A 20526-nucleotide genomic window follows, 5' to 3' on the forward strand; every position below is an offset into this window, starting at 1 on the left:
GCGTGCGTCGATGTTGTCAGTTACCTCCTTTCTTGTTTTCAATCTGTTTTACTAATAATTTGGTGGAGCTTTTGGCCATTGATGGCCAAAGACGCTTTATTTTAGACTTTATAAAGTTGTTTATCTTGCTTTTCGCTGATGATAGTGTTTTGTTTGACAATACTACACCTGGATTGCAAAAGAGAATAAACGAACTAATTCATTTTGCCAAAAATGGAAGTTGAAAGTTAAGACTGATAAAAGTAAAATTATTGTATTTAGGAAAGCTGTCAGGTTAAGGGACTATGAGAAATGGAGACAACATCGATATTAATCCATCTTATAAACATTTGAGCGTTCACTTCTCGAGTTCAGGTAGTTGGTACATCACTCAGAAAATACTTGCGGAACAGACATAGAAGGCTGTGCCACTGACTAGTTTACCATTAAAGGTTTGGTTGCATATCTTTGATGTTAAAATTCTACCTATTTTGCTGTATGGAGCGGAAGTTCGGGGCTTTCAGTCTTCACCAGATACTCTTCATGTGCATGATACATTTTGTAAACAAATACTTAGGCCCTCTGTTACTACAAAACACATAGTAGCTCGTGGCGAACCTGGAAGATGTTCTTTGAATGTCAATAAGTATATCAGGATAATTAAATAATGGAACAGATGTGCGAGTCAAAGGGATAATGTAATTTTGGATAATGTATATAGATATCAGTTTGCTTTAGCTGAAAAAAACCGTGACTACTCGACATTGAAATTTAAAACTTTATTGTTCACTCATGGTTTTTGACAAGTGTGGATGGACCAGTGTGTTCTCAGCTTGCAGCAGTTTCTAACTGAATTTAAGCCGAGATGTGTTGACATTGTCGTATAAAACTGGGTTTTTGACCTTCGTAAATGTTCCAAACTTGAGATGTACAAATTTAGATACATTTTTCTGAAGAATATTACTTAGTGTAGTCAAAGTAAAAGCTTACTACACTGCGTTGTGTATGTTCCGTTCCTCAAGAAACAGTGCTATCATAAACAATCTTGTTAAATATAGGTTTTTTTCTAGCTCAAAAGAAACGAAATGAAGATTTTGCATTCTGTTGATGCTACCAATGTCCATTACTATTGCATTAATCAAATACCTGTATATGTGACCTCAGTGGCGCTTTTCAACATAGGTAGCATTATCTTACCTGCATAATGGCCCGGTGGCCCGTTTATCGAAGTAAACACAGTCTCTATATAGACACATTACAAGAATCCTTAGTAGACGTTTCGACCTTCCTTTCAGCGTTAGTTTATTAGTCCACTCCCCATGCTGATGTGGCCGCAGTAACACTGGAAGAAACTGCGACACATTTTGAGATCCGAACTTGTGTAGCGTGAATGAGCACTAGTGTCTGTACTAACTCATTCACCCCAGAGACCATATACTGGTATATATCGGTGAAGGGTGTCTGCTCACACCTTGTAACACTACTGTCTGATATGAGGGGATGTCAAGAAGTTTTGAGCCGTGAGCATTTTTCATACCCACGTGTCACAGCCTATGGTACGACATTGAACCTTGGGGTGTAGCTGATGTGATATATAAGTTTTGGTATCCTACTCTCAGAAGTTATTGAACAGCTCACATTGACAGAAAGAGACCCCCTCATGGCAGTGAAAATGAATAAAATTGAGTATAGAGCAGTAATTAAGTTTTTAGTTCTTGAAGGAAACTCTGCGAAGAACATTGAAGAAAGGCTTTCAGTTGTTTATGGGAAGTCTTCCCCTTCTTCTGCTACCATCAAACGATGGGTCAATGAATTTAAGCATGGTAGAGAGAGTCTTGGAGATGACCCCCGTCCAGGTCGCCCAACAACAAGCACTAGTCAGGAAAACATTGACAGAGTGCATAGACTTGTGCTGGAAAATCGTCGAATCACACTCCACGAGTTAGAGGAGACCACAGGCATTTCACATGGATCCATCGAGACAATTCTTCATGAACATCTCGTCATGTCTAAGGTGTGCGCAAGATGGGTGCCAAGAATGCTTACAGATGAAGCGAAGCAAACAAGGGTCACCATAAGCAACTCCATGCTAACCAGATACAACAAGAATCAAGATTTTCACTTTAGGCTAGTAACCTGTGATGATACCTGGATCCACCACTATGATCCTGAGAGCAAACAAGAATCCATGGAATGGAAACATATCACTTCTCCCAGGACCAAAAAGTTCAAAGCCTCCAGATCAGTGCAGAAGGTAATGGCGACAGTCTTCTGGGATAGCAAAGGCGTCATCCACATTGATTACTTACCAAAAGGAAGAACAATGAATGGGGAATATTACGCTAACTTGTTGAGGCAAGTGCAACAGTCAATCAAGGAGAAGCGCCGGGGCAAGATCTTCTACATCAAGACAATGCTCCAGTACACACCTCTCGCGTTGCAGCCGCTGCTGTCCAGGAATGCGGGTACGAAATCTTGCCACATCCCCTCTACTCTCCAGACCTGGCACCAGGTGATTACCATCTGTTCCCAAATCTCAAGAAACACTTGCGTGGTCGTAGATTTAAGGATGATAATGAGCTTATTGCTGCTACTGAGGCTTGGTTTGAGGACCAAAATGGCGCCTTCTACAGAGATTGGCATCAGCGCCTGGCAGAAAAGATGGAACAAGTGTCTTGACTCACAAGGGGACTATGTTGAAAAATAAATGTGGTTCATACCAATATTTTGTGTTTTTCTATGCAAGGCTCAAAACTTATTGACACCCCCTCGTAAATGCATTACACGGGACCACGGCATTTCTATTTGCCATCCCCAGCGTTGGTTAACGTCACACAATGTGTCAGCCATGTGACGGCGACCTATGAACATTTGAAAGTGGTCTAGACAAACCTGTGATCGATATCGTAAGTATACGTTGCCACGATGAAGATGATTCGATCCATTTAGTCCCCTCTTTCGACCACCACCATCCTACCCGGGAACTGTTTTGGGGCACCCTGGCTTTTACAACCAGGGAAACAGACACATAGGTCCTTGGAAATGCGAGAAGACAAGTGGTGCACGTCTGTGTAAACTATACAAGGAGAGGGAACTTGTTCCAGGGAGCCACAAAAAACACCATACTGTTTCTTATACATATAATACTTTTTTGAATGGCAGGTTGCCTTAGAACTAAACACATATTGGTGGCTTTATTATCCTCGCAAAGACATGGGAACTTCTTTGACGGGCATACTTAGCAGTTGGATGAACAACTTCTTTATTCGGGGGATACCTCTAGGGATGATTTGTTGGTCCTTGCATCTCGTAAGGAATGTCAGACTATTGTTTGACGGAATGTGTTACTTCTGGGGGCCGGTCAAGGAGTTGATGGTTTGGATTGCCAGGTGTTTGGTCTTTGGGTGTCATATTTATAAGTTGGTGAATCAGACAAACTTTATGGATGAGTAACTTCCTTATTGGGTGTATCACCCAAATAAAGCAGTCGTTCATCCACAGTTTGTCCTTATCTAGACATGGGATGATATGCACCACGTGAATGTAAACTACGAGGGAATAATTTGTGATAAGGTTACTCTGATTACGCCTACACTGATCATGGACTACAGACTATATTCTGTCAATACCTTGTTTCCCTCCCGACTTGGGCAGTTGTCCTGTATGTATATGATTGAACCAGGGTTTGTGGTCCCCTTTCTTTTTGGCATGGCCCTTTAGACTGGGCGTCTGGGGCCCATTTAGTGACTTACCAACAAATGTACATCCTCTGGAAAAAGCATGAAAGGTGTCCATCATTACTCAGAAGCATTATTACTTCTGAAGACACTGGGTACACCCAAGCAAGACATTCGAACAGGAAATATATACTCTGTATATACAAAATTTATTTCTTTTGAGGATCTGATTGCACAGAAAACATTTATGATTCAAGAAATGTTCAAAATTTACATAAATGTATATGAAAATATCACAGTAAAAATAATCAACAAATTAAGTATAAAGAACTAGAAAGGTCATGCCCTGATAAAATTGCTGCAAATTCCTGATGGTTTTGCTGCAAACTGGTACGGAAGATGTCCCACAATTGTAAACGTCACATTCTGTGACAGCATAAAGTCTTATTCTCTGGGTGATACATCTTAATGCACAAACAATGACATTTAGTAACATTAATCAACAAACAATGAGATACAGAAACAGCTGACGTTTTGGTTGAAGCTCCATATATCAAATATATAGGGCGCTTTACATATACAAGAACACCTTACAAGTATGCCAATTGCCAAACATATTCAAATTAGTGTGATGTCAACTTACATCTATTTCTAGGGTTTTCACTATTGGCTTAGTCAGATGTGTAAGTACAACTGAAATGAGATAAAATGAGTGAAAAGAGAAGATTTGCCTTTAATGCAGGGGCAGTGGGTAAGTAAGCGCCAGTCTGTGACACAGAGATCATGACAGTTCTGTCTGCACATACTGAAGAATCATCCGATAAAAATCTTTCTTGAAAACAACTAACATCACATTACCTGATGTGATTTGTGACATGTCTTGTCATTCTTATCAACATTTCTGATAACCTTCATAATAATATCTGATCATATCACATCTGAGTTTCTATGATCATTTAACAAAATTTAAGGACAAAAGGAGGGTGGGGGCAAACCCCTTCTGATCTGTGTATGCTTTCATAATAATACCGAACATATCAATCTTTTCTTGAATTGTACAGACTTTCATATACTTGTTAGAAACATTGTATGTAATGATCATACATTTCACCATTTTCTCAGACTTTTCAGTAAAGTACCTAGCATCAATTACCATGACTCAGAAAGACTTCTATGTTTGTGAGCATTACAACAGTACTGCAACCAGGACTAAGTTGTTCATATTGTCTTTCCAGTGAAAGAGATGACTAATGTGCTGTCCGGTGTATACACATCTAGTCGCAAGCTCTCCATCTGCCAGATTCATGTTATACACTTATGATGAAGAACATTTGCACACAACATTGATACGAAATACAACAGCATTATCAAATTTAGCTTCTCTTGTTTTTTTTTCTCAAGAGCAATTTAACATAATACTTGACACTAACAATAATTTCTGAATGTGTTTCTATCAGTAGTGATCACACTGTCAAGTTTACAGAGACATTTGGAACAATTACCTGTTACTCATAGCTAAGGAAACAATTACCCTGATATCTGTTATTCACCACTCAGGAAACAGCTTTTTCGTTTCACAAAAACACAACTTCTAGCAACTAAAATGATACCTGATAAAGAACAGGTAAGAATATGAGACATCAACGAACGTCAGTGATTTGAAAACTACATCAATAACAATGCCCCTGAGGAATTTACAAAGTATCTGATGCATATGCCCTGTTATATCACTGACAATTAACATAGTAAAACACCATTGCAGGCCATATGATAAAGACGTTTTCTAAGACTACATCTCATTTCATGTTGTCTAGTGTTGTGTGAGTATGCTTGAGTGTGTTCACAGTCTTGTGCTTGCATCATCAGTTGTCTGTATTTTACAATGTAATTCTTTACACATCATGAGTAACACTATTTGAAGATGTGAACAGCTGTCATCCTTCCAGCTTGCACTGTTCATGGAACATCCACTTAGACTCAACCCTGCGAAGGAAAATAACCATAAAATTTCATCATCTAAACTCAGTTCTCAGTCTCCATATTCCAACACCACTTGACTTGTCAAGATCGCAGATCTGATTCAGCATTGCTTTGAAACGGGCAGCTCCCCCTTTTGGCAAACGAGGACCAAACTGATCGAGCAGTTCTCGTGTTGAAGCCTGTCCATCAACATGACACTGGAATGCAATGTAGTTCCGAATGTCGGTCATAAGGTCAAGGTCTTTTGTGTCAACCTTGTCAGGGTTTCCACCAATGTCCTCATCCCCCTGCTTTGACAGGTTGTGTCTGCATCTCATCTTTGACAGAAGGTCATCTGATGACATCACAGCTGCATTGGCTGTCAGGGCTACTGTCCCGGAAATACTGCCATTAAATAACATGTCTTCATCAGACTTGTCTGGCATCTGGAATACAAGAATGATATATTGTAGAAAACATAACATATTTCAGCCTGTGTTCTATGGTGTTTTGACTTAATCACAACAACATGTTCTCTAAAATATTCTGCTAAAACAATAGATAACAGATTTCAGTAAAAAACAGCAATTGATAATATTTTCCAAATCCATGTGAGCTTGTGTTACACTGTGTAACAGCCCACCTAACTGCCATTCCATGATCACACAGTACGAGGAGTTGAATACATTGTTCTGTCCTCCAAAGCCAACCTATACTTGTTTTATAGTGGATCTCACCTTAGGTACTGGAGCAGTTGACGTTGCTGCCATGGGTTTGATCTTATCAGCAAGGAGGCTGTTTTTCTTCTTTCCAAATTTAGGTCTGAAAACACACACTCTGATACTGACTAATTCATTAAGCGATCTTCAGCCAATATGAAAGTTAATGAACACCAGCTCATCAGCTTTACATTTCATGTTCATTTCATGATCATTGCAATATCAACAGCATATTATAGAATATGCCTTTAACCACCATTCTCTTGTCAATTTCAGTGGTTTTTGGGTGCACAGTTGCTTCCCGTTGGTAATAGAATTCCTACTGTTCGAAACAAGGTATTAGAACAACTCAGTCACATCCTCAGACTTTCACATAGAGTCAGAGGTGAGGGTATCTAATGTGTTTATGGAAAAATACTAGGGACATTTCTTGCATGCACATTGATTAAACTGGATGATCAATACCATGTACACATGCATTCTATGAGATGCATGTTATGATATGCAAACTCACTTGCTCCCTCCACCATGCTGTCCAGTCCATGTTGGGATACCGGCCAGGGCAGAGTGGCACTGAGATCGAGACTTCTTCAGCGCAGCTACTGCCTGTTTGGCCACTTTCTCTGCTTCAGCCTCTACCAGAGCAAAGTCTGGTCGTCCTGAGCTCATGATCTTGTCATGTTGTAATGCGCCCTGGATGCCTGGAAGTAATACACACGTCAATACAACAACTCATATCCTCACCGGTATACAGATCACTCTCTTATTCACAATGAGCAAGTCAGGATGCCAAATGTCTAATTGACAAGAAAATAATCTTCAAAATAAATAACCTCAATACATAAATAAAAGGTCAATGGTGATTCAAGTAATATTCTACTAATCTGAAGTAGAATGGCCTAATAAAACTGCATCAATCTAGTTTGTTCACTTCACCTGTTTTCTTGAAGAGTTCCTGCAGTACATAGTCGTCATTCTTCTTCTCCTCTGCATCCTCATCCTTGTACTTGTAGTCACTCCTGCGGTCCAGGTGGGGGATCCGCTCCCCCTCAAACTCTGTAACAGACAATGGGAGCTCATGTACTATGTCACATTGAACAATGATGTATATACTGATAATTAACATCTGTATTCATAATCAAAACTTGTGAAGTGAATACTTTTCTCTTGTGAATGCACATTTTACACCTGTGTAAGCATTATTTTCCATCCTGTCTTATCTGCCTCTTACTTGCTTGACAACGATACAAGAAGCTGTATCGAAACGTTGCTCCAACTGATTAAAGAAGTTGCTCATCCATAAAGTTTTGTCCTTACTTGAGAAGACTTATCAACATTGCAACATAAAACAGCACCTATATCATGAGTTACAGAATCACTTTATCACTCACTAGCATCTTTAGTCTTCTTCTTCTTTTTCTTTTTCTTCTTATGTTTCTTATCCGTTTTATTGAGTGTGTCCTCTGAGTAGGGTGTTTTGTGGTAATTGTCTTGTTTCGAGGTAGCAGGTACCTCTCCATTCAGGGCTCCACCAGATTCACTCCTTCTGGCCTTGTTCTTATCTTTCTCCATCCTCTGACTCAACAACCTGGCCATCTCACGCATACGCTGAATCTCATCTGTGTCAAATGTATTTTCAAATGAATCTTCTTTGGAGGGTTTAGATTCCTTTTTCATTTCATCAAACCTGTTTACTTTTGAGTGTTCTTTCTGTTGTTTCTTGATCGGTTTTGGGACCGTGACATCTGACCCAGTCCCAGCAAAGATGGCACTGGTCTCTGTGCCTTCACCATCTCCAAGGTCAGACAAGGTGAATAGTTCATAGATGTCATTGGATTTGAAGAAGCGACGTTGTTTAGGATCTTTCAAAACACGGTTTGTAAGAAACTGCTTGAAGATTTGTCTGAAACAAAGAAATGACAGCAGAGATAAAGCAAACTGGTACGACCCACTGAAACCCCTGACGCAAATTAAAGATCTGGCTTTGCAAGTTAAGCTTAACAGATATGTAAAGAACAGTAAATTGTTACCTGTGGTATATTTTTTCCTCAATGGTGCCAGATGTGAGATGCAAGTTAAGCTTAACAGATATGTAAAGAACAGTAAATTGTTACCTGTGGTATATTTTTTCCTCAATGGTGCCAGATGTGAGAAGCCTGTAGATGGTGACCTGCTTCTTCTGTCCAATCCTCCATGCCCTCTCCCGAGCCTGTGTGTCAGTGCTGGGGTTCCAGTCTGGGTCAAAGATGATTACACGGTTCGCTCCTGTCAGATTCACACCCAGACCCCCAACTCGGGTTGTCAGCAGGAACAAATAGATGGATGGATCCTAGCATGGCAAACACTTTGTGAGCATTATGTGTGATACTACAAAAATATTTAATGATTTATAAGGTTCTGCTATTTGTGTTATTGAAAAGAGCCTTGCAGTGTTAGTCATCTCTCCTCCAAAACACATTTATGTAGCCAGCATGCTGTGAGGAGGAGCAAAGACTTAATCATTTTGATAAAATATGCAACCATATTTCAATTTTGTCTAAATTCTTGTACTATTCTGACCAAGGAGAGATGCAAACATATGCCAGATAAGGAAACCACATGCAATGGCACACCACATTTAAAGAATAATCCAACATTCCCACATTCTGCAAGTATGCTTCCCTGATGTATTCACACCTCCACCCCACACCTCTCCCCTACAGTCAACTCCTACACCCTGACAGGCATAACAGGCTCTGCCACTTCCACCATGTGACATAACTACCTTATTGTACTGGTCAATGAGCTGCTGCCGGGACGATATGGGTGAAGTACCGTCCATACGGAGGTAGGAATACATCTGCTTCTGTACAAAAAACTCCATGATGTCCAGCATCTAAAACACAAAACATCATAACTTCCTACGGTGTAACAAACTCTTCACGTCTATCTACATGTGCTTACACGTAGACAACTAAAGGTGACACCTGTTGCTCACTTACCTTAAGACATGGCACAAATAGTATACTATAACAGAGACAGCATCAGTCTAATATTCTGTCATTCAGTGTGCATCAAAACATAAAAGTATTAATTATACAACAGTCCTCCCCTCCCATAATGAGTGAGTGAGTGACTTTAGTTTCATGCCACTCAGCTATATTCCACTTATTGAAAGTATATGGAGGCAGACCACAGTGCCAATGATTGACACTACCCTCCCATATCCTGGATATTCATGTCATTGCAAACAACACTGCTCCTGTTTTGCTATGACTGCAGCAAGATCATGTCTATGCCCTAACACTCACCGTTCTACTCTGACTGAACAGCAAGACCCTGTGTCCCTGCTTCTGCCATAGCTTGAGGAGCGCCTCCACCACTATCATCTTCCCAGATCGTTTGTAGTAGCCATAGTCGAGCGTCTCATCCCCATGAGTGTCCTCACCCACCATGATCCGAGGTCCGCCAGTCGACAGGTCAGGATGATTACAAACCTTCCGCAAAGTGATCAGACCAGCAAATATCTGAAAATAAATTCAGAAATATTGAAACACACAAATATAACAAGATTTTGGTTGAGCAATCACACCAGCATTAGTATGAATACACAATGACACTATACCCAGTGAAAAAACTTCTTATATTATGTCCCTACTGTGCAATATATTTTGAAAGATATGAAAGATGTCAAAGTGTGGCTGGTCCAAGAATGACTAACAAAATAATGTACTAGGATCATGATGCATCACGTTACTGCTTATCTATTTTTTTTTAGGAATACATCCTGATTCATGTTCTTTAGTTCTAAGTCTTGTGTAGTAAATGCACTTGCAGCTGCTTGTGAACAAATCAGTCAAGTTCTACACAGTACTCGCATCACCATGTGAGTAGTCAGAGAATGGGACTGACCTTGTACTTGCCGGACAGGATGGCCTGACATTCACGGGAGTCAAGATACTCCTGGTATACCTCCCTCTGCTCATCTGTCAGCCGGCAGAACAACACCTGGACAATAGTGTCAACAAAATGAGCAACAGAAAAACCTCCTTAACAATGGCAAATGAATCATGTTTTATGACATTGGTATTCTTTTAATATTGAAACTGCTCGATGAGAATACCTGCTCATTCTTCTGAGGTAGATCTAAGCCAACTTTGACGTCAGCTTTCATTCTGCGCAGCAGGAATGGATTGATGGTATCTCTCAATACAGTGGCACACTTGTAGGCTGTCTCAACCTGTAGTACAAGGACAAATGTCAAAATGTATACAGTATGAATAAAATTGATACATTATACTTATCCTGACTCATGCTTATTGCTTATCTCCTCTTCCCTTGCGAAGGTAGTGGGATACCTGAAATCCCTTGAAGTTCCCTTCTAAAAGAAGCAGACATAAAGTACACTCACCCATGTGGAGCCTCCCTTTTCCCACGACCTACCATGCTCTTTACTTTCTCCTTGTATATCGCCCGACACACGAATATAGTAATTCAGCATGCCTGTGTGGGGCAGCTGGGGGGGGCTTTTGTCATGAGTCAGGATAAGTATAAAATAGCAATTTTATTCAGAAAATTACATATTTTTCCTTATCCTGACTCATGCTAATTGCTTACAGAATCTGACGGAAACAGCGGTGGGTCAGGCCATGCAGGATTCTGCTGGCAGTCAAAATTACGTCCAATAATATTTCCCCCCCAACAGGAACTTGTAACGGTGATAATATGGTCCTACTCTTCTAATATTCATTGTAGATTCTGGGTGGATCACATCCAGTCAAATTTGGCTTCAGCCGAGATTCGTTGACTGGAATGTGTGACATCAAAAGTAAATAGCATCCTGGCAGTATACAATAACTACGGTGGCATTTTTGCCATGAACACACATACATCGTCAAAAGACAAGACTGCTCTCACCTGGACTTGGGTGGCATTGGCATAGCCTCCCTGCACAATAGGCACAGAGAAATGTTGTAAGAAGTCTGGCAGCATGCCAAGCTTGCCAGGGAAGATGAAGTCAAAAAGAGACCACAGCTCCTTCAAGTGGTTCTGTATCGGGGAGCCAGAAAGGATGATTCGGTGCGGCGTGCGGAACTAAATGCAACACACACAAGAATATACGTAAACAGTCTAGCTCTATCCGACATTATCAATGTTGAAGTATAACAAGTGTCAAAACTTTCTTGCCACAAACAAAAAACGACTTTAAGCAAGACTGACATAATTCCTACACTGCATTGCTTATGAATCCTCAACTGGTTACATGGGGACTGTTTCCCTGACAGATACCTAGCATAATACCACATAAGACACTAATCAATTGAAGTCAGACTGTTCCATATACTGTAACCAGATTTCAGAGAGTTTAGTCTCATGTTGATTAATGTTCATCCCACCTGTTTACAGGCAAGCGTGATCTGTGCATCTGGGTTGCGGATCTTGTGTCCCTCATCCAGTATGACGTAGTGCCAGTTGTAGGGCAGTATGATGTCCTGGTGAATCACCATGGTGCTGAAGGAGGTCACCAGCACCCCCTGGTTCCGCACCACCCCGTACACCAAGTCACGCTGTCACACAAAATATTCACCAGCCAATAAACATACAGATACTCTGTTTATCAATATATGAATCTTCGTCATAAAATAGTGAAACAAACAACAATATTGTAGAAAGTTTTCTGGTAGTCTTATTCACAATTTACAACTTTCATTCTGCAATATTAAGCACATGCCAATGGTTTTACCAAGACTATTTTTCAGGAATTCTGGGTACAATGAAATGTTAATGAGATACTTCAGAAGTACTCGGTGTTGAGAGCTGTGACTGACATTGAAGTGAGGTGAATATGGGGGGAGACATGAAACTACAAGACCACAAAGCAGTTGAGTGTAAGTCCATGAAATGGTATCACAATGCCCAGCTGAGCACACCTACCTCCTTGCCACTGTATGAACCTGATGAGTGCAGGATGGCAACCCGGAATGGAGGCCACCATTTGTGGAATTCCTTCACCCACTGATGCATCACAGTTGCTGGACATACAATCACACATGGACCCAGACCAGAGCAGCTGCAGGCACAAACAGATCAACACACACCTTTAGTCAACAGATCAACACACACCTTCAGTCAACAAACAGATCAACACACACCTCTAGTCAACAAACAGATCAATACATATCTTCAGTCAACAGGGTAACATACACCTTCAGTTAAGAAATACATCAACAATACACCTTTAGTCAACAAACAGATCAACACACACCTCTAGTCAACAAACAGATCAATACATATCTTCAGTCAACAGGGTAACATACACCTTCAGTTAAGAAATACATCAACAATACACCTTTAGTCAACAAACAGATCAACACACACCTTTTGTCAACAAACAGAGCATCACACACCTTTAGTCAACAGATCAACACACACCTTAAGTCAGCAAACAGGGCATCACACAACTTCACTAAACAAAAAGATCCACATACACCTTCAGTCAACAAACAGAGCAACACACACCTTCAGTCAACAGTGCAATACACACCTTCAGTCAACAAACAGATCAACACGCATCTGAAGTCAACAAACAGAGCAACACACACCTTCCGCCAACAAACAGCAAAACACACCTTCAGTTAACAAACACATCAACATACACCTGAGGTCAACAAACAGTAATCCCAAATGGGCCTTTGACACTAAATTCATTAATGTCATGAGAAATAGTACCTGCTGTCCCTCTCATCATCAAAATATGTTACAGTGATGTGCTAACTTACGGAAAGTTCTTGTTGCGCAGTTTGCTATATTTGAGAGCTGCCAAGAATGCGATCGTCTGAATGGTTTTTCCCAGTCCCATCTCGTCACCAACAATGCCACCAGCCTCTTGGCAATGGAGCTCCCATAACCATCGCACTCCAACCCTCTGGTACCTTGAGGGGGAATAAGAACACAGCGTAACCAGACATGTAACACAAAATGCAATAAACCATGGAGCAGGAGAAATTACTTCTGTCAGTTTTTACTCCTGCTCATGTTAAGGCATTCCATGTTATAGATGAAACATACTTGTATCAAACAAAATATTCATGAACATACTGGTAGAGGTTTTTCCAGATACATCCTGGCACTTGGAGTCCCCCATCAAACTCCTCATCCTCCTCAGAGTCATTGTCATCGTCCCCTCTTGCATCCAGCCTTGACTCACGCTCGAACTTCTTCAGCAGCTCAGTCCTCTGGTATTCTCTGTTCAGATACCACTAGATGAGCATATGCATCAACCCCTACGTTCTGTGTACAATACAATGTCATCCTGCATATAATACAAAGTCATCCTGCATACTATTAGTTACACACAGTTTTGACAGGTTGTACTGGACTGTAAGACCCTTGTAAATTCCATATTTCCTGAAGCAGCCAGAGGAAATATGGAATTTACAAGGGTCATTGGCAGATCCAGAAGGGGAGTTGAGGGGGTTTGAAGCTCCCATTTTGAAAACGACTTATGATCACATTGAAGATTTTTTTTCCATTGGCAGAGCCAGTGTGGGGTTCAGGAGGTTCGAACCCCATGAACCCTCTCTTTTCAAAATTTCTGGATCTGCCGATGATGGTCTTACAGTCCCGTACACCCTTTCAAAACTCCATGTGACTAATTGATTACCCTTAAGGTCTGTTAATTTAGCATATCTTTAAACAACAACAACAATCAACAATTGGCAGATGGGATGCAAATTGTTTTGCCATGATATTTTCTGAACGGTCATAAAGGGAGATAACTCAGAAAGTCTTAGTTTATGATAAAATTATTAAACTTGAGGTGTTGTTAAACGATAGGTGAAATGCAGAAATATTATTTTTTTTGATGCACTAATTGACACAAACAAATAAAAAATTATGGCAACAATTTTATTCCTCTGTTTATATTCATAATTTTTTATCTCAACTCTAAAATTTCAAAGCAATCAGCCGGTTGGCAGCCACATATCATCTAAGGTCAAGGTCATTCGTACAACAGGTGTAGTGTGTCACGCGACAGACTGTATTGAGTGTACAATTCGTACACCCTGGCAAATTCGCTTACATGGTTTCGCATGCTTTGGCAATTAACAAATCAGAAACTGACAAATGTATCTCAAAGGTAATAAAATAAAATGTCATTGTGCATACAATATAATATCCTCTTAGAGCTCAGTGGTTTTTTCTGTGCAGACAAAATCTGCAGCTTTTCTAAACTTAAGTGAACTTTCATTGCACAATTTCACTCATGACTGCTTGATAGTCAGTGACTCAACACAGATGACTAGACAGGCAGCTAAGATCATGTTTGTACTGACATGTCCTCTACAAAGTGTATTCTGTGCTTTTTTTCCAAATACACTGCTTGTCACAACTGACTCCCTGCAATTGATTATGTACTAGCATGTGAAGTGAAACTACCTGGGAACATTCTGAACAAAGTTTGAACATATACACTGTCAGGCAAATTACGGAGAGAGTGACAAGCACGGTTGGTAATGTGACTGTTTTGGTGGGAAAGTATGCAAGGGCGGTAACTTGTGGGTGAGTGAACGTTTACGTCCGCTTCAAAGGGAACTACAGGGATTCAAGTGTTCCAGTGTCATTCGCATAGAAGAGGGAGACAAGCACACTAAGGGTGCGTCAGGATAAGGAAATATACACATACTTGAGTCTCCTCTGGTAGTATCTCTCATCCCCATCATCCTTTGCTTTACGGATACTGGCATCTTTCTTCACCTTTAGTGAAGGTTGCTTTGAGACACCATTATCATACGCTGGGGGAACATGCTTTTCTGGCAGAAATGACTTCTTTCCCTTCCTCATCTCTAACAGCTCTAGAAAAGCAGTAAACAGCCAAAAAAACATGTAAAACTGTCAAAAAGGGTGAATCAATTTAAGTATCCAACCTCTAGAACGTCCAGTTTACATAATTAGACATGCCATCCCACCAGCTACCTTTCCAAGAAACCAATATGTACTTCCATTTAAAATATCTCACTTCCTCTTTGAAAAGACATATCTAGAGCAAGAAATCTTTACATCATAAAGTTACCATGGCCTTCTTGTAAGACTTTCATCTTTTGTGTCATATAGGTATTGAAATAATACAATCACAACACGATGAAGATCTCAGGTCAAATGAATTTTATAATCAGACAATCAAGATGAAGGTTACTGTATTCTGGTTGCAATCCACAAAAACATTCACAGCAACATATCCTCATAATATATTTTAAAAGTGAATAAAAACAAAATGAGGACAAAATGAGAAAGGAATATTGGAGCGGACATTTCATACATTACCTAATGCATCATCCTCATCCTCAATGGACTGTTCTGGTGGTTGCCATTCATCACCACTGTCAGCCATGTCGCTTTCGTCTTCTCCGAATGCCGCTTCCCCATTCCTGTAAGCCCTTCTCCCTCGACGCTGGTACCTTGCTTGTGTGTAGTCAGTCTCTCTATCATACAGTTTGTGATCCCTCTCATCAAACATGTTGGTCTTCTCACCCTTCCTCTTCTTCACAGGAGACAGACCGTCAACACCTTGGTTCAGACTTGATTTACCATTGGCAGACAGTTTATGTTTCTTCTTATTGGCACTATCCTTGGGTGATGTGGATGGTCGTGGTTTGGCTTGTTTCTTGTTCTTTATAATTGTTCCAAAGGGGGTCATGTGACCAAGTCTTATCATCCTGTCTCTCTCAGATTCTCTTGTCTTTCCAGATTTCATACCAGCTTCAAGATCTTTTCCTGAAAATTCACACATTGACCTATGGTTAATTTTCGATAATCACCATCATGCAACATTCAATTAACCACTTTCATATATAACTATGAAGTGACCTTCAAATGCTTCCAAACTAAACGATGGCCAAATACTCTTAGGTAGCTTGCATTCCAAACTGTTCAAGACTCCATTCATCAAAGGTTTGCTCCCTTGCCACAATAACGACCCAATGTTGCCGGGTTCTTCAAGAGTGAATAAGTCAATCTAACATTTACAACCTGTGTCCATAAGCAAGGAGATATTTTCTTCTGAAAGGACTAAACTCAATCCCCAGACTAAATGCTAAACTGAGAGATATTCCACAACTGGTTTCAGCATATTGCATCTGTTTCATTACATTGTTGATACTAAGTCAGAACCAACTACCTTGTTGTCCCAGAGGTGCTACCAGCACACCTGCATCGAACTTCACATTGTCCATCTTTGCCTGCAGTACGTGTTTCCTAGACTCCAACTTCTTCAGATGTTTCATCTACAAGCATGAAGACAAACTATGCACTATAATGTGAGATTTACATCAAGTTATCAACATATGAAAAGTCCTTTTATGTTATCAGGGATTCTTCCTGTCTTTGCCGAAGACCCTGATTTGAATCCCCACATGGGTACATTGTGTGAAGCCCATTCCTGGTGTTCCCAACTGTGATGTTGCTGGAATATTGCTAAAAGTGGTGTAAAATCAAACTCAGTCTTCCTTTCTTTAAACATTTAAACAACTTACATCTCAAGGCATTGATGTTTAAAAGGGACATATTACCTTATTGTCTCTTTGTTTCTTGATAGCTTCAATTGTGTGCCTTACATCACGACTGACTCCCTCAGTAGACTGAGGCATTGACGCCATCACTTTGTTAATATGAGTCAGTTCCTGATTGGCCATTCTGGAATTATATCAATATCAAAAGTTATTCATATTTGTTTAATTTCACCTGCAACATCAGTTTTGATTTACAATTATTATTCCAAAACAATTTATCAATCCAAAACACAGCACTCACTTGAAGTCATCCTCAACAGCTGTCATCTCCTTTGTGAGAATTCGACGTAACCTCTCCTCTTCCTCCAGTGCCATGGCCTGGTCTACCTGGGCCATCACACCTGCACATAGATGGTTTTACAGGTGAATGTATTACCACATCCCATTCTCAAAACGTTTTCTGCACTGAAAAGTCATGTTAGTATAGCACAGTTTCATTAAGTAATAGTTTACAATTAAACACTTACAGTATAAAGTTACTGATTACAGTACTGTCAGAAATAGAAAAAAACCCAACTTTTTTCATGTTTATCTCTAAAGTTTCTGTAGTTGATATGTTAAAGTGTGAAATATCTCTTAAATTAGGTTTGGCCTAACTACAGTTCCAGTGGTAGAGACATAAGATAAGTGAAAAAAGGACTTTAGTCCAAAGCGACTTATTTCGAACAGACCATGGCTTTATGCAGAGTAGTGTACAATGATACCGCATTACAAATTTTTAAATGCCCACTTTGAAATTAGACAGCTTCATTATAAAGGATAAATGACGTGAAAAATAATAATTTTCATGCTGAAACTGTTCCATTACAATTAAAAGAAACAGGTAGAAGGGGTCATCTCAAAAGCAAAACCAGGACAATGATTGGGGTTGGGCTGGGGGAAAGAGATATCAGCTAAGATATGATTATCCCATGTGACAATTAAAGTAGGGAAGTACACAGCATGGCCTAACATATATAACAATATCAAGTCCTGTTGATCTTTGGGTGGTCATGCCACCCATTCATTTTGAGACATTTAATATGGTGCTTTTCTATGGGTATCAAGTATCACACTCTTTTACATATCTTAATATAAACTTCATGAAAGAAAGACATGTAAGATGTTAATCAATAGATGAGACATATTCAAGCACAGGGGTTTGAATCTCTGTGTGGACAATAATTTTCTACAAAAAAATCTAAGATTTTTACAATTATATATTGTTCTTATATGCTATGATTAGCACATATCTCAAATTTCCAACACACATGAAAAAGCACAAAAATATCTTTGAGATGACCCTTTGTGCTAGTAGGCAGTATATGCATTTCATGCCAGGTGTGTCAACTTTCTGCTGAGTGACCTGATCGCTATCTATAGTCTGATCTATTGTTTTCAGCAGTTATTCATATATTTTCCAAGTTTTGCCCGATTTTACAAGTAAACATGCTTTTCTGGATATCCTCTTAAGCATCCCACTGAATGCCTAGTTAGGCCAAAGTGAATTATTTCGACATATCCTATTTGCAGTTGTGTAAATTTCCAACAGTACTTATGTCATTGTCGCCATGACATTCATATAAATGGTTTGAAGTTTGCTCTCAGAAATTTCCTGTGAAAAATTGTAACCAGGATCAAAGAAATCAGTAATGAAAACAAGGATAAAAATCAACATGTTCATGTGCATTAGTTAGTTGTTATTTGTTCAATGCCAACTCTTCCCAATGTTCTCATCATATCAATGTTAGTCTTGTGCGTGCTAACACACCTTGGATGTACAACCAAACAGAGTTTGTATATCATGTAATAAAAATGCACACATACCATCTTCAAACTCCTGCTGGTTGAATACACCAAGTCCCAGCCCTTCTAGCTCTGACTGTTCTGCCAGCAGAGCTTTAGGGATAAGTTTTGTGTTAACGTGGAAGCCTGTCTTTTCCTCAGGCAGCTCCCCTTCCTCCATGTTGTTGTCAGCCATATTGGATGGTCCTGCTACTGGTTCTGTTTCAATCAAAATGGCAGCCCTCTGGGCACCCAATCCAGTTGCAGCGGACGCCATTATTGCTTCACTGCTCTCTTTACATTACAAAAAGTTCACTTTGTTATTTCGCATCTGGAAGACAAACATCATATAATGCTTACATTCAATAGCTTATTTTTATGCCATTAATCATGTCACATATATCATTACATATCCTTTCAAATTAACAGTTTGATTTTCTAGAAGTCATGGAGTAAATAAGAATTTGATGGATAACAACTTCGGGTTTGCCTGTGCAAGTTTTGGTATGAGTTTTTCCCATTCCCAAATCCAAAATAATATTTATAAATTGATATATACTGAAATTATTCACAGATCCTAACACAACAATACTAGAGCGCTCACAAAAATAACTAAAACCTCTCAAATGAACCACTGAGTATTAAATCTGTTAATATGTGAAGGAAAGAATGTGGGGGAACAGAAGGAATTCTTTCCCAAGTGTTTCCTCTATGTTCTTGCTTTGAAATAGATTGAATATTACTAAGATGGGATCGGGTATAGCTCATTTACACTGAGGTAAGAGTTCCGCCCATACCCTCACTCTCATCAAAAACCAAAATTAAAACTGACATGCATACTTCACCCTAAATAGATACATTCAATAAAGTGGAAGAGGTCCTAAAAACAATCAGTGAACTCATTTCAGTGTTGAAATAATATAACGGGGAAGGGCTCACCTGGATCAAATTCAATATGTAAAAGAGAGGGGTCAACGTGTAACACAACATTCAACTCTTTTCATTCAACGCAGAGAACGAGATAGAAGTTGAACGTTTCATTTAACACTGTTACACGCAATGAAAACTAAGTTATTGTTCTCTTTCTGCTGTTTGAGAAGACATCACCCTGTACTTAATTCTCTGATAAACATATTATATGACATGACCTGAACATATGGGATCCAACTCCGACACACATACTCTCATAAATATTTTTGCTGAATTGCTGTTCATTTTGTTTAGATTACTCATGGTCGTATAAACAAACATGTCAAACTTCGACTTTGGCCTTCAGTTTATTACTGAAAACAGGACCACCATAACAAATTTTGTATAAATGGTGACCCGAAATCCTTGATGAAGCGGTTGGAAAACATAAATGTTTTCAAAAAACATTTGTAACGTCGTGCAAAGGCAAACCTTTCACCCATCATGCGAAGTGCTTACCTCGCACGTCGCCATCTTTGTATTTTCTGGGGAAGCCTTGTTTAGTACTATATTTAGTAACTATCACGTGACTTCGGCATTTCTAATGACTAATTTTAGAACGGTTCCTCAAAGGACTCGCTGAACCCAGCGACAAAACGAAATAAGGAATTTTACAATATGAAAAAAGGAAATACAGGGAACTATCGAAAGACTTCTGGACAGCATCGTGAAAATATGTAAAGTAAAACAATGTGTGAATCAGATACATAATTGATTGAGAAGAAATAAAAATCATTCTCCATGTACAAGTATTGTGGGTTTAGATAAGATTTCACTCAGCAATATCTTAGCAACATGCATCAGTCAAGTTTCGCCTCGATGACTTTTCAACATGTGTGTTCTCTGCTGTAACACTAGAATGTACCTATTCACAGATGAAATATGACGCATGCGTGCATATGTGCATGTTTG

At 39.5% G+C, this 20526-nt stretch overlaps 1 protein-coding gene across 1 annotated transcript; it reads right to left on the reverse strand.

Moving 5' to 3' along the window:
* Window positions 1-3848: 3848 nt before the first annotated feature.
* LOC137285214 (DNA excision repair protein ERCC-6-like) lies at window positions 3849-20112 on the reverse strand. The gene is made up of 22 exons (XM_067817488.1): window positions 20074-20112; window positions 18688-18976; window positions 17123-17222; window positions 16882-17005; window positions 16491-16596; window positions 15638-16087; window positions 15000-15168; window positions 13412-13558; window positions 13093-13245; window positions 12248-12383; window positions 11710-11880; window positions 11231-11407; window positions 10437-10553; window positions 10226-10321; window positions 9625-9840; window positions 9099-9209; window positions 8449-8663; window positions 7726-8237; window positions 7271-7390; window positions 6849-7035; window positions 6353-6437; window positions 3849-6061 (listed from the first exon to the last, which is right to left on the reverse strand). The coding sequence occupies exons 2-22, from the start codon at window positions 18920-18922 to the stop codon at window positions 5669-5671; spliced, it is 4020 nt and encodes a 1339-aa protein (XP_067673589.1). The 5' UTR covers window positions 18923-18976; window positions 20074-20112; the 3' UTR covers window positions 3849-5668.
* Window positions 20113-20526: the final 414 nt, after the last annotated feature.

This window comes from Haliotis asinina, chromosome 5, assembly GCF_037392515.1.
Source record: "Haliotis asinina isolate JCU_RB_2024 chromosome 5, JCU_Hal_asi_v2, whole genome shotgun sequence".
In the NCBI taxonomy this organism is placed as follows: Eukaryota; Metazoa; Mollusca; class Gastropoda; order Lepetellida; family Haliotidae; genus Haliotis; species Haliotis asinina.

Bases quoted from the DNA above. Each gene is read 5' to 3' on its own strand.
- LOC137285214 (XM_067817488.1), bottom strand. From the start codon at position 18,922: ATGGCGTCCGCTGCAACTGGATTGGGTGCCCAGAGGGCTGCCATTTTG. The intron at 17,006-17,122 runs GTGAGTGCTGTG...ATATAATTCCAG, and splicing joins GCTGTTGAGGATGACTTCAA to AATGGCCAATCAGGAACTGA. The intron at 10,322-10,436 runs GTATTCTCATCG...ACTATTGTCCAG, and splicing joins TACCTCAGAAGAATGAGCAG to GTGTTGTTCTGCCGGCTGAC.